This window comes from Nanorana parkeri, unplaced genomic scaffold, assembly GCF_000935625.1.
Source record: "Nanorana parkeri isolate BGI_ZX_2015 unplaced genomic scaffold, ASM93562v1 scaffold259, whole genome shotgun sequence".
Taxonomy (NCBI): domain Eukaryota; kingdom Metazoa; phylum Chordata; class Amphibia; order Anura; family Dicroglossidae; genus Nanorana; species Nanorana parkeri.
In genome coordinates, this window is record NW_017306527.1 from 1,450,532 (window position 1) to 1,463,047 (window position 12,516).

The following is a 12,516-nucleotide window of genomic DNA, read 5'->3' on the forward strand; positions in this document are numbered from 1 at the left end:
GGCCGCCGTGAAAGGGGGGGGGGGGGGGGGGAAGAGCATGGCAGGGACCCACTAGAAAACGAGGAATTAAGTACTTTTAAAGACAAAGTAACATCCTCCAGCAAAGGAGGGTCTCCTTAAAGGAGAATTTTTTTTAAAAATGTGGCTTTAATATCACTTTAAGGATCACAACACAGGTTCTGTGTTCTACGAGAGCAGATCTTAGCAGCTTGCCAGCCTTCTAAGAAAAAAGACAGAGCAGGTGCATCGAAGCTGTTAGAAACAAACTCAGATTTATAGTTTTGACCTTTAGGGATCTTTAGAATGAATGATTTCACATTAAAAGCAACTAGAGAGGCCAAGCATGGCTTGTTTTAAAACTATTTTACCACGTGTTAAGAATATATAAATGGTTAAATGTCCAGAGTCTGGGTTAAAGTGTAAGCATAGCTAAATAGCAAAGTTTCAGAAGCACAGGATTAGGCTATACTAATGCAGAGATGAAGGGTATGGAGATTTTCAGGGGATCAGTAAATCACACAGCATTACACCTGGATATTTACATGCAGATCTATCTGATCTGCAGGCAATTAAACACAAGAGAAGGGGCAATTTTGGTTCATGAATTGTACAAAGTAGTAAAAACTGATGGCAGTACTTTGCTGCTGGTTTCTTTCCACACAGGAGAGGATAGATTCTAGTGTAGAAGATGCAGCAGACATGACTATGTAAGCAAAGAATATAACTTTACATAAGAGAGGGTTAAAGTTAGAATCACAGGGAAGTGTTAATGATAGGGTAATAGGGGTTAATGTTAATGGGGTCTTAGGATAGGGCTTCACTTTTCACAGTTCTGTGCCAAAAATGAGAAAAGCTGGCCATACACTATGCAAATTCCAGCTGGTTCTTGATGAACTGGCCGAAATTCACACAATGGTTGCCCCTGTCGGCACTCTTTCAGCCGGCATCCCTCGATCAGCTGATCAAAGAGCCGGAAGGAAAAACTTCAAACGAACAGGGCCAGCAGCCGATCAGCTGCCGGCTGTTCTTGTATTACGACAGCGGCTGTCGTCCGTCGTCAGAATACATTGAACACAGAGGGAGATTTATCAATCAACACTCACAAGCATTGATGAGGAATCTGTTTATTTTCTTCGTTCAGCCCGCAGCTTTATTGCTGAACTCCAGTAACATAACATAAATATGACTAATGAATAAATATAATTTGCTCATCACTAAGCAATATATACTTTCCAGTCCAAGACTCTAAAGCAAGGCCATCATTGCAGGATCGCACTCGAATAGGTCATTTCACACTCAAGAGTTATGTGTTTTGAAAGGAACTGGAGGCTCCATTCAATATTTCTATACCCGAGGATCACTGCCGATACCCCATGAATCCAGATGTGCTGCAGGCTGGGCCCAAGCCTAGCAGGTCCAACTGAGAATTTGCCCCCTGCAATTACAGAAATTCTACCAGTAGCCAATAAGAAAGGTAGGCCTGATCTTTGCCCCTGTTCCTTCCAATTAATGCCAACATGCCTATGCATTCCTTGCCAACAATAGATCTACCTAGCTACCAATTCAGCCCCTTAGCACTCTTACCAGCATGCAAAAGGCAGATGAAGGGAAAGATATATCATCCCTGTCCTCTTGCAGAGAAGGAGCTGAAAGACACAAGACTTGGGGGTTCATTTCTAAAAGTTCCAGTATAGGAAATTCCTATACCCGTCAGCGCCATCCAGGGGCGCTACTGCTGTGCAATATTTTTATAAATGAATTCCATAAGCTGGCTTTACGCTGGAACATTTTTGTACGAACGCGCATACTAAAAATCTCATAAGAACATTTGATAGTGTCATTAGAAATTTCATTTGGTTTGAACATTTGATTTTGGAAATGAATGAGTTTCTTGAACAAAAACCACATTCACTGTTTTGTTCCCTCAATAACAATTTTCAAACTTGCTCTTTCGATTTTTTTCATGGCTGTGGTTAAAAAAAAAATGATTCAACCCCATTAACTATTAGAAAATCAAATGAACCTTCCTAAAACTAGTTTTTTCAAGCAAAACTCTACTGGCGTATGGCTAGCTTATCAAACAGTTCCCAGTAGGTGCATGGATTGTTGTAATGAAAGCATTTGCAATTAAATGAGGTTCCACTATTGTGTGTGGTGGCATAAATCAAACCATCAGTAAAGAACTGTTCATATGGGATTTTCTTTCCTTGAATTTTAGGTTTTGTATGGGGTCCTTGGATTTATAGCTTTTGTTAGGGTCAACACCGTATACCTGCCCCACTTTGATAAGAAGTGATACCCCACCTTAAAGAAGAACAGGAATTTAAAAAACTTTTGTCTAGGGGGCTCAAATTAAGCAGTTTTACTCACCTGATCCTTGGTGCCGTGGCAGTCAGCTCTCACCTCTCTTCCCCTGCGCTCCGGCTGTAGAATGTCCCTCAGCGTCCACACAGCTAATGCACGTTGATGGACCTGCATAAGAGAGAATCCTTACACCAATAGGGTAGAAAAGTCTAGCGGGACGAATCTAGCAGCCTGACGGGACTAAGCATCAGATGAGCAAATATGCTTTATTTCAGCCCCTACACAAAACAAGGACTTAGCCCTAGCAGTTCGGAGGAACCCCCCTGCAAGGGTAAGTTTATTTTTTTATTCCTGGAGTTCTCCTTAAACATGGTGATGATTGAGCAATGTTTTTCTCCCATTACACCAGAACTATCCCCTTGTTAATTACAAATTCTTCAGTAATGTAACAATGTAACAACAACAACATGTAATGAAAATATTACTGTACACACTAACAAATGTCATACTTGCTGTATTATAACATATGGGATACAAACATTTGATACACTGTGAAACTTATTTTCTGACTGTTTTGTAGAGCCAAGAAGGATTATTCATCAATAAGAATCTATTTACATGAATAAGCACATTCTCAGAAAGTTATTTATATACGATTACATTTTGTCTATATATCGTGTATGTATATCTGCATTTGATCGCTCACTCACCCAACAATATTTCCTCCGGTTTACTAAATGATGACCATATCTGACATTTAAAACTAACCTTCAATGGCCAGTCATCACCTATTTTCAACCGAACGTTTTATTGACTGGACATCTAAATCTTAAAAATCTGGCTATATCTTTTAAAATGAGGTCCTTTGATTGTCTGCTCTGGACATCCACTTCCTACTATTAGCCAAACATAATCTGACTATGTTGCTGGATGCAATTCAGATTCAAGTGTCACCTATAAAAACCTAGCAAACAAATATGTTTTTTTTTTTTTTTTAAAACAAGAAAAAAATCTTGCAGTGGATTGCAGAGTAGCGATTAGCCAACAAAGGAAATGTTTCCCTTACTGCTCGATTCCGGCCATTCTTCTTATCATGTACCAGAAAAGTGTCAAAAGTTGTGAAGAGCAAACTGTGCAATCTTTCAGAAGAAGAAAACAAACTATCTTCTTATACTGATAAAGGTTTGTCTACAGATACATTAGGGCCTACCACCATATAGCTTGAACATATAGCTTGCACATAGATGTGCCTCTGTGTGCCTTCTGGCTTCCTCAGGGGTGCCTCAATTTTCACACAAAGTCATGCCTCTGATTTTAAGAGGGCTCCTGATGTGGAAGAGGGGGACTCTGATGTGAAGGTAGGCTTCTGATGGCAAAGGAGGGCTGGGTTGTTAAGGAGAGTGTGATGTGAAGGGGGATCCCCACTTTTTGTTGTTTACATTGAATTTGACACAGAATGGTGCTACAGTCTCTTTACTAGCACCTGTGTACACTGAGACATTTGGCTTAAAGCTGAACACCAGACAAACAACCAAGTACACAGGAGAGCAGACTAATGAGCTCACCTCTGTCACTCTGTTAAATCCTATCAGCGTTGCTCTTTACCTGCAGCATAAATTGCTTAAAAATAGCCATCTACCTAAGTTATGCTCCTTACTTCCAATTGTCTTTATACCAAAGTGTATGTGGACAAAATAAAGCAAATGTTTACTAGTGACTTGCCTAAAACAATATATCCATTGTTATTTGAAAGCGGCTTGAAACTGCAAAACATCATGCTACTTCATGTGCGCACTGTGTTTTTAAAATACCACGTCACAGAAAAAGGTTCCAAATCAGGACAACTTAAGAAAACAGCCATCTGTGTTCAAAAGTCAAAGAGTTGTGTCCAAAGCATGTATACAACTGTAAAGGTACCCCTCAACTGTATGCACTCAAGCCCAGTTGTGCAGGAATCGGTAGCAATGCCCAGGGGCACATCATTAGACTGCCTTGGCTTATGGACCTGAGGAGGGAGGACAATCTACTGCTTCAGCTAGATTTGTCCTTCTAGGCCCCGCTCACATCTCTGCAATGCAGGAATGTGCATCGCATGTCACACTGTTATGTGTCCTATAAATGCCATTATTTCCTAGCCATTGAATATGCATTGCATCGTACCAAAATGCATTGTAACATATTACCAGAGATTATTTTTTTTAAAAGGGTCATGCACTTATTAAGTGGGGTTTAGATGTGGTAGGCTGCCCATTCAAATGAGTGCAACGGACGTGTGAAGTCACATTACGCAGGTGTGGGTCTTAGTGGACTAATGTTCTTTTGGCATGAGAGAATGTGTAAGTCTATACAAAATATATTTATTCAGTGCTTAAATCATCCAACACTATGAGAAGTCTATAGGCACCTTAAACACAATGAAGGAATGCAACACAACATTTAAATGAAGAGTTCAGCCTTGGGGATTCAGTGGCAGTGTGCTTATTTACCGAGAATATGCTACGTACATCCATTGCCATAGTGTATCCATTTATAAGGATTATGTTACTAAAGTAGGTGAGGACTAGCGGAATACAGAATGTTCACTTAGGAAAGTAAATGGTCACTTAGTGATTATAGTGAAGTTGTGTTCACTTTGAATACATAGTCATATCGTCATCATACTCTGCAGCACTGAGGACTGTCCACTGCCAGAGAATATATGAAGCACTGCCTAACCTGGAACAGGCATGGATCGCCAGGAGCACTTGCCATAATGTGATGAGCATACTTGGGCCATCAGGCAAACTATCCACTGAGCAAAATGTGCTCAGTGTATGGCCCTGTCTATCAGCTCCTGGCTGACTGAAAAATCAGCCAGGAGCTGATAGACGGCAAATTCTCGGCCGAACAGCGTCTGCATCCAATCGGATGCAGGCACTATTCAGGTATTTTGATAGCTGGCAGGCTGACTGTCAATGTACAATACTGGCAGCAGGAGATTCCTCAAGTCATGTTGTTTAGAGTGGATGGAGAAATCTGTAGGGCTGCAACAACTAATCGACATAATCGATGATTGAAAAAGTTATCAACTTTTTCAATCATCGATTAATCGGCTTACGATTGGTTGGCCCTGTTCACGGCTCCACACACGCTGCGCGCCACACCTCCCACCTCATGCTCGCCGCTGCCAGACCCGCCCGCATTCCCGCTCCACACGCCGCACCACCTCCCCGCCTCATGCTCATAGCTATAGAGGAATACAAATCCCAGCAATACATTATACACTGTATGTATAATGTACTATTGCTGGGATTTGTTGTATTCCTATATAGCTGGTGGTATTCTGCATTGCGCTGTATAGAGGACTAATTACAAATCAAGGAATAATACATTATGCAGCTCAATGCTGAATACCACCAGCTATAGAGTACAACAAATCCCAGCAATAGTACATTATACAGTGGTGTAATGCCGAATACCACCAGCTACAAGTGAAACTCGAAAAATTAGAATATCGTGCAAAAGTTCATTTATTTCACTAATGCAACTTAAGGCCCCATTCACACCTATGCGTATTGTAATATGCGCATCTGTCGCGCGACCGTCACGCGTTTTTTTTACCGCAATTCACGGTAAAAAAGTCGCGCGACCGTTAATAATCGGCTAACTAATCGATTTTGAAAATAATTGTTAGCTGCAGCTCTAGAAATCTGATAGATTTTTTTTTTTGTTCAGCCCAGAACATAACTGTGTATACCCATCTTTAGTTTGTCCTCCGCCAATGATGAAAGGTTCATGTTCAAAGCCATCTTCTATGCAGATTCTTCTGGGCCAGCATCTTCAGCCATTCGGCCATAAGTGGCCACTAAAGTTACAACTTCCAAGAATGTGCGCTGGAGTGACATTGCCCAGGCCAGAATATTTCAACCTCATGCCATCCTTTAAAAGTGTGTAAAATCTTGATCCACCCCAGTCTAAAATGTCATTGAATTTAACAGGGACAACACAGAAAAAAGTGGGTTCCCCTTTACAGAAGAGTTTCCCTTTGCATCAGTAGCCCCACTTTCACAGCAGAAGCCCAATTTTTATCTGAAAGACACTCTTTGAATCAGTAGCCCCCCTTTCACATCAGAAGCCCCATTTCTATATCAAATCCCCCCACCCTTTTGCACCAGAGATTCATTGTTTCAGTAGCCCCCCTTTCACATCAGAATCCCCTTCATATCCGAGTCCCCCCTTTACATCAGAAGCCCCCTTCCCCTCAGTCTTCATTCCCCCCTTCACATCACAGTCCCATTACCACAAAATTCTGAGGCAGCCCAGAGGGAGCCAGAAGGCACATCTGTGTGTCACGGAACCCTGGATGAGAAAGGCTTGTCCAGCCATTTGACTGAACTTCTGGCAACTTACAGATGCCCATATTGTGCACTCCACATGCACCGCAGACAGTATGCGGTTGAACACAATTAGTAGCAGACAGGTATCGGAGGGGGTTTTTTTGGGCAGAAGAGACACAAAAAATGCTAGCAGTATTGCAGGGTGACTTCAGTTCTGCTTTAAAGTGACATTAAAGTCACATTTGCCGCCCCCCCATGCTGCTTTAAGGACTTACCTTAAACTATGCCTTTTGATCTTATCTTTCCAGAAGATCCCTCCAGTGCTGGTGCCGGTCTCTGATCCAGCGCTGACTGTGATCCCAGCTGCGTGCATTGACTTACACTGTGTCTCTCCTCTTCTCCAGGCCGAAGATCTCTGCTGCGCATGCGTCCGCCCCGTGATCCTTCGTTGCCGCTCAAAAATCTTCAGATCTTCGGACGGGAGCGAGCGGCGCAGACACAGGTAAGTTTTTTTTAATGTTTTTGCCTATATCCACTGCTTGCTAGCAGCAGATATATGCAACTTTAAACTTGCTCTGACTAGATGTGTAAAAAAAAACTTATTCAAGTGGCTTTGAAAACCGATTGACAAAAAACCTACAGTGACTGAGATCCCTCAGCAAAATAAATAAATATTTAGATTGAACAAGTAACACAATGGAAGAATAATATTGAAAAACATTGATCAAACTGTAGTCAAGTGGGAATTCCCCACTACACGGCCCATCCTGCTCTATTAGTCATAACAGATAACAAAGTCATAAAATACCTTTGCTGCACAAAGCGCAGCTTAACAGTCCAACACCAGCAGATCACATGAGTAGACACCTAGAAAAACTCCAGGCACCCCGAACTGCAAGGGTTAATCGCTCATTTTTATCCTAGGGTACCAAGAAAAAGGACTATTACTTACCTAATCCCTAATCACCCAGCAGCTGGCACTCAACTCTTCATCCCGACGAGCTGCACTGTGGGTGCTCCCTCAAGGGTCCTCATGTACAATGCAGGGCTATTGGAACTGTATTGTAATTGATGGCACCAGAGTGCCCGCGACAGAAGAGGCACCTTAACGCCGGGTTCCCACATAGGTGGCATGGCATCATTTTTGCGCGTTTAATGCAAGTGTTCACTGTGCGGTTATTTACACGTGTTGTACATTTGTACGTGCATACATGAAGACAAGCGTTTTGACTGTCAGCTTATGAAACATTGCGGGCAATGGACAAACGCGCATTTAAACATGCAAAAACAAGCGCGGAAATGTGCAACGTGCTTCTGCTGCCTGTTTTTGTCCGTTTCCATTGAAGTCTATGGGGCAAAAACACACTCTTAACTGCCCAAAGAAGCTCACGTACCTTTTCGGGCGTTTGGCATTTTCCTGTTGGCGTTTTGCTGATCAGGTCTGAACAGAAGCCATTGAAAATCATGGGATTTCTTGTGTTGGACATTTAAAAGCACTTTTCCAACTGCTCAAAAACACCTAGGTGTGAACCAAGCCTAAGTCGGGTATACACGTGTCTATGTTTTTCATTCAACCTGCAGGCTTAATAATAAGAATAGAACAGATTCCTCCATCAAAGCTTATGACCATTGATAGACGAATCCCCTGTTGTTTTTCATTGTACTCTGACAGCAGCCGTGACTGCCGACAGGATATCCGAACAGAGCTGGGAGCCGATTGACTGCCAGCTTTGTTCGGCCAAGAATTTTCCAACCTGCTCCTTCAATCAGCTGATTGAGGGGTTCTGGGCGGAAGGATGCCGACAGTGGCACACATTGTGAATTTCCTGATGAACCGGGCTGAGATTCATAGCATGTGGATCCTACTTAAGCCTGCCTGAGCTTAGCACATTGCAGGTGATTATTTTTTTTGTGTATTGCACATATTAGACCTGTGACATTGTCACAGGTCGGCTAGAACTAGGAGGTGAGTGAAAAGCACTCACCTCATTGTTCTCCTTTAAGTGTTTTTGTATCAGCCAATAGAAAGCTAGTAACTAGGAGGAGGAGATAGCGGTTAGGCGCATAATGTTTTTTAGTCATTCTCATTTAAATCTACGGGGTAATTCTGCCTGAAAAGAAGGGCACTGTTGAAAACAATGGGATTCTTCATGTTGAGCATTGCGGCTTTTTAAAAAAACATGCAATAAGATGTTCAGGTGTGAATGGGGGCTAAAGAGGCTTCAGGGGGGCAGATTGCATAGCATAGAGGCAGCCTTCAGGAGCGAGGGATTAGGTAAGTAAAAGGTACCCTAGACACAAGCGAGCATTTAGCCCTGGCAGTGTGGGGGGACCCCATGGCAAGGGGATTTTTAAGGCTACATAAAAAATAGATTTTCTTTTTTTCATGATCTGAACGCAGGAGTATTGTTTTTATTGGGTACATGCACACAGCTGAGTAAACATGCGCAGCATTCAAACCATAACAAAAAATATCTGCGTCTGAGTGCACACGTTTTTACATGTGTAAATGCATGCGTATGCGGGAAAATTAAGTCTAAACAGAATACAATACAATGAAAATAGACCAGAAGAGACAGAATGAGAATTTTACACATGTAAACGCATACGGGTTTACACAAGCATATTAGTGGTCATTTCTGCGTGAACTTTTTGGCCTCTAAAGGCATGCGTATACGGTCAGTAAATTCTTAAGGCTGTGTGCATGTAGTCCAGGGGTGGACAAATTAATTTGGAATCCAGGAGCCAGCTCCATTGACAACAACTAGAGAAAAACTCAAACGTTAGGAGCCAGCTGTTATTTATAAGGAGTGTTGGCTAACTGGCTCCTGGAATTTGCCCAGCCCTGTTGTGGCCTAAAGAAAATATAGCTTACAGCAAGAGTAGACAACCATGGCACTCCAGCTGTGGTGAAACTACACATCCTGTCAGTCTTGCAATGCCTCATGGGACTTGTAGTTCCACAACAGCTAGTGTGTCCAAGTGGCTTACAGCATGCCTAGCCAGTACAATAAACCAGGGTTGGCAACCTCAGTTGTTGTTGAACTACAAGTCCCATGAGGCGTTGCAAGACTCTAAACAGCCACAGGTATGACTCCCAGAAGCATGCTGCGAATTGTAATTTCACCGCAGCTAAAATGCCCAGCTTGCCTATTCCAGCACAAATGGCAGATGGTTTGGTATTCGGCCCTCCATCCCAGTTTCCTTTACCTGCATTGTAGAAGCGGTCTAGCACAGTAGTCTCCCCGAAGTCGAGCTTTCCGAATTGTAGTGTGTCAAGTGTGGCCCCCTGGCTCTCGCACGCCTCCTGCAGGCTGTGCAGTGCCGCGCTTTCACACGCCTGCATGCCGGAGGTGCCCTCATTGATAACATAGACGACAGTGGTCCTCCGGGTGCTGTTACCACAGGCGGCGGCGGCGGCAGCCGGGGCGATAATGCCTTTGATACAACGACTGGCAGCACCCCCTCCTCCCCCGCCGGCCCCATGGATGTAATCTGCATGCCAGAAGCTGCCAGCTGCGGGCAGCCTGTTGCCACCAGGAGCGGCTGCCGGCCCTGCCTGCCTGTGGCCAGATTTCTCTTCGTGCATGCAGCACCTGGTCTCTGGCAGCCGAGAGACTGGCACAGAGAAAGTAATTCCTTCGCTGCTGTCATTCATGTCTTCGCAATGAGCAGAAAGGGGAAATGCAGCAAGTTCCTCCAACTTGTCCGGCACCCTGCAGGTCTTCCTGGCAATGATCAGCCCAATGGGGGGTAAATCAGACACCCTCCGGCCCCAAATCCGACCTTCTCAGTTCCGCAGGCAGCAGTGCATAGTCCAACACTGGTCACATGCTGGGGGCCCCCCCGAGCCTCCTCTGGACAATGCTTTGTATTATTGGGAGCACTCTTTATATGAAATACAACAAGCAGGCAAGCTTCGTTACACACCAAGCGATCGCAGCTCCCAGCAAGTAGTCAAATAAGAACAAGCCAGCTCTATAGTCTAAGCTCGGTGTGTTTGCAGGTCTGCAGCCTGTTGCTAGTTCAGGGAGCGGAGTGTATACAGTGAGTCCCGGTGGCCCCTGATGGCTGATAACACAGACAGACTGCCTACTGGGCGGGATGATGAGCTTCTTAGCTAAAGAAAGAAAGTATTACACAAGACTCCACGACGAGCGCCAGCCCTTGACTTCTTTCCACACCTCCTGCACACCCTCCCAGCCTGCCTCATACATTCTTGGCTTACTAGGGCTGAATAGTACACAAGATGATCACACAGGAAATAAAGGTGAAACACTACTGGGCAGGAAAGGGTTACTGCTTGCTCATGGTTAACCCTTTCTGGGCCAGAGCCGTTTGTCTGCACACATGTTAAGGAGGATCTGTGGTCAAAAACGAAAAATAAATCTGTATTTCTATATTGAATTTCCAATAGCTCTATCCCACGCCTAATAACCACATTGATCTAGAAGTTTGTAAACATACTTATTGAAGATGCCCATAGGATGTACTTTTTCAATGCAGTGACACAATTTCACTCAGCCCTGTGACTATGCACTTCCTTGTGTCACCACCCTAATTAAGTCTGCCATCAGGAGAGTCTCCATAGTGAGGCAACCCGAGGCGGTAGCACGGCCAACTAGCAGCACCCAAAGCTGACACCTCTCACCTGGCTGACAGCTCCAGCAAGCTGACATCTTAGGACACCGCTCCCCCCTTCTCCTGGCCGCCTCAGGTGGCGGATGAGGTAGGGACGGCCCTGTCTGCCATCTAAACTACAATTCAGCATCTGTAATGTCATTATTGCTTGCTTGGAGCTTGGAAAGAGATGCAAAGCAACCTGGCAATCCAGGAAGCTGACTTTAGAGCTCCTTTAATTGGTGGACTGTGAATGTGCACTTCCTTGTTTCACCAGTCTAACCTAGCATGCAAGCTGAGCTACAACTCAATATCTGAACAATGTAACATCATCATTGCTTTCTGGAAGCAATGTATGATGGGATATGCAGTCTTGAGAAATGGAGATTGCATTGGCAATCCAGAAAGCTGACTGTAGAACTCCTTTAACCTCCCTGGCGGTCTGATTATTTCTTTATTTTTTTCCTTTTTTGTTACTGTTGTTTTTTTTCGTAATTTTTTTTAAATTTCCGCCGGTTCCGCCCCCCCTGTGACGCGGATACTTGCAAGGGACGGAACCCGGAAGACAGATGCCAGAGGACACAGCACGGCTTGAGGGACAAGGTGAGTAACGCTACTGTGTGGCTCGGGGTTACCGCTTATGGTACTGAAAATTAACCCCGAGCCACACTCGGGAATACCGCCAGGAAGGTTAATTAGAGGACTGTGAATGTGCACTTCCTGTGTCACCACTCGAATCAAGCCTGCCGTCGGAACTACAACTTAGCGTCTGAACAATGTAACATTATCATTGCTTGCTGGAAGCAGTGCATTTTGGGCTATGTAGTCTTGAGAAATTGCATCACATCAAACAGCAGGGAAAGAGACACAAAGCACGCTGGGAATCCAGGAGCAGCACTCACTATATAAAAAAAATATAGTTTGTATTCCTATTACAATGCTGATGTTATAACAGGGTAGTGTATGCTGGGACTTTACAACTCCTTTAAAATGCACATTTTAGGCATAATCATTACTTAAAGGAGAACTATGAGGTAAGTGCTTTTCACTCACCTCATAGTTCTAGCCGACCTGTGACAATGAGACTGTCACAGGTCGGCTCAGTAGATCGGGAGGTGAGCGAACACATACCGGCGTTCGCTCACCTCTCGATCCTGTCACGGCTCTCTGCACGCTGAGAGTTCAGGAGAGATAGAGAGACGCTTTGCCTGGATCTGACAGCCAGCGGCTCTCTCCTCACCGCACATGCTGCTGTGACAGCGGCTCCATCCGAATG

General features: G+C 44.1%; 1 protein-coding gene across 1 annotated transcript in view; it reads right to left on the reverse strand.

Annotated features, from left to right (window-relative positions):
* The window catches only part of MAP3K5 (mitogen-activated protein kinase kinase kinase 5), a 146,410-nt gene extending 136,047 nt beyond the window's left edge, over positions 1-10,363 (reverse strand). The window contains exon 1 of the mRNA XM_018556949.1: positions 9,831-10,363. Within this exon, the coding sequence (XP_018412451.1) occupies positions 9,831-10,278 (448 nt within the window). The 5' untranslated portion in view covers positions 10,279-10,363. The remainder of the gene's footprint in view (positions 1-9,830) is intronic.
* Positions 10,364-12,516: the final 2,153 nt, after the last annotated feature.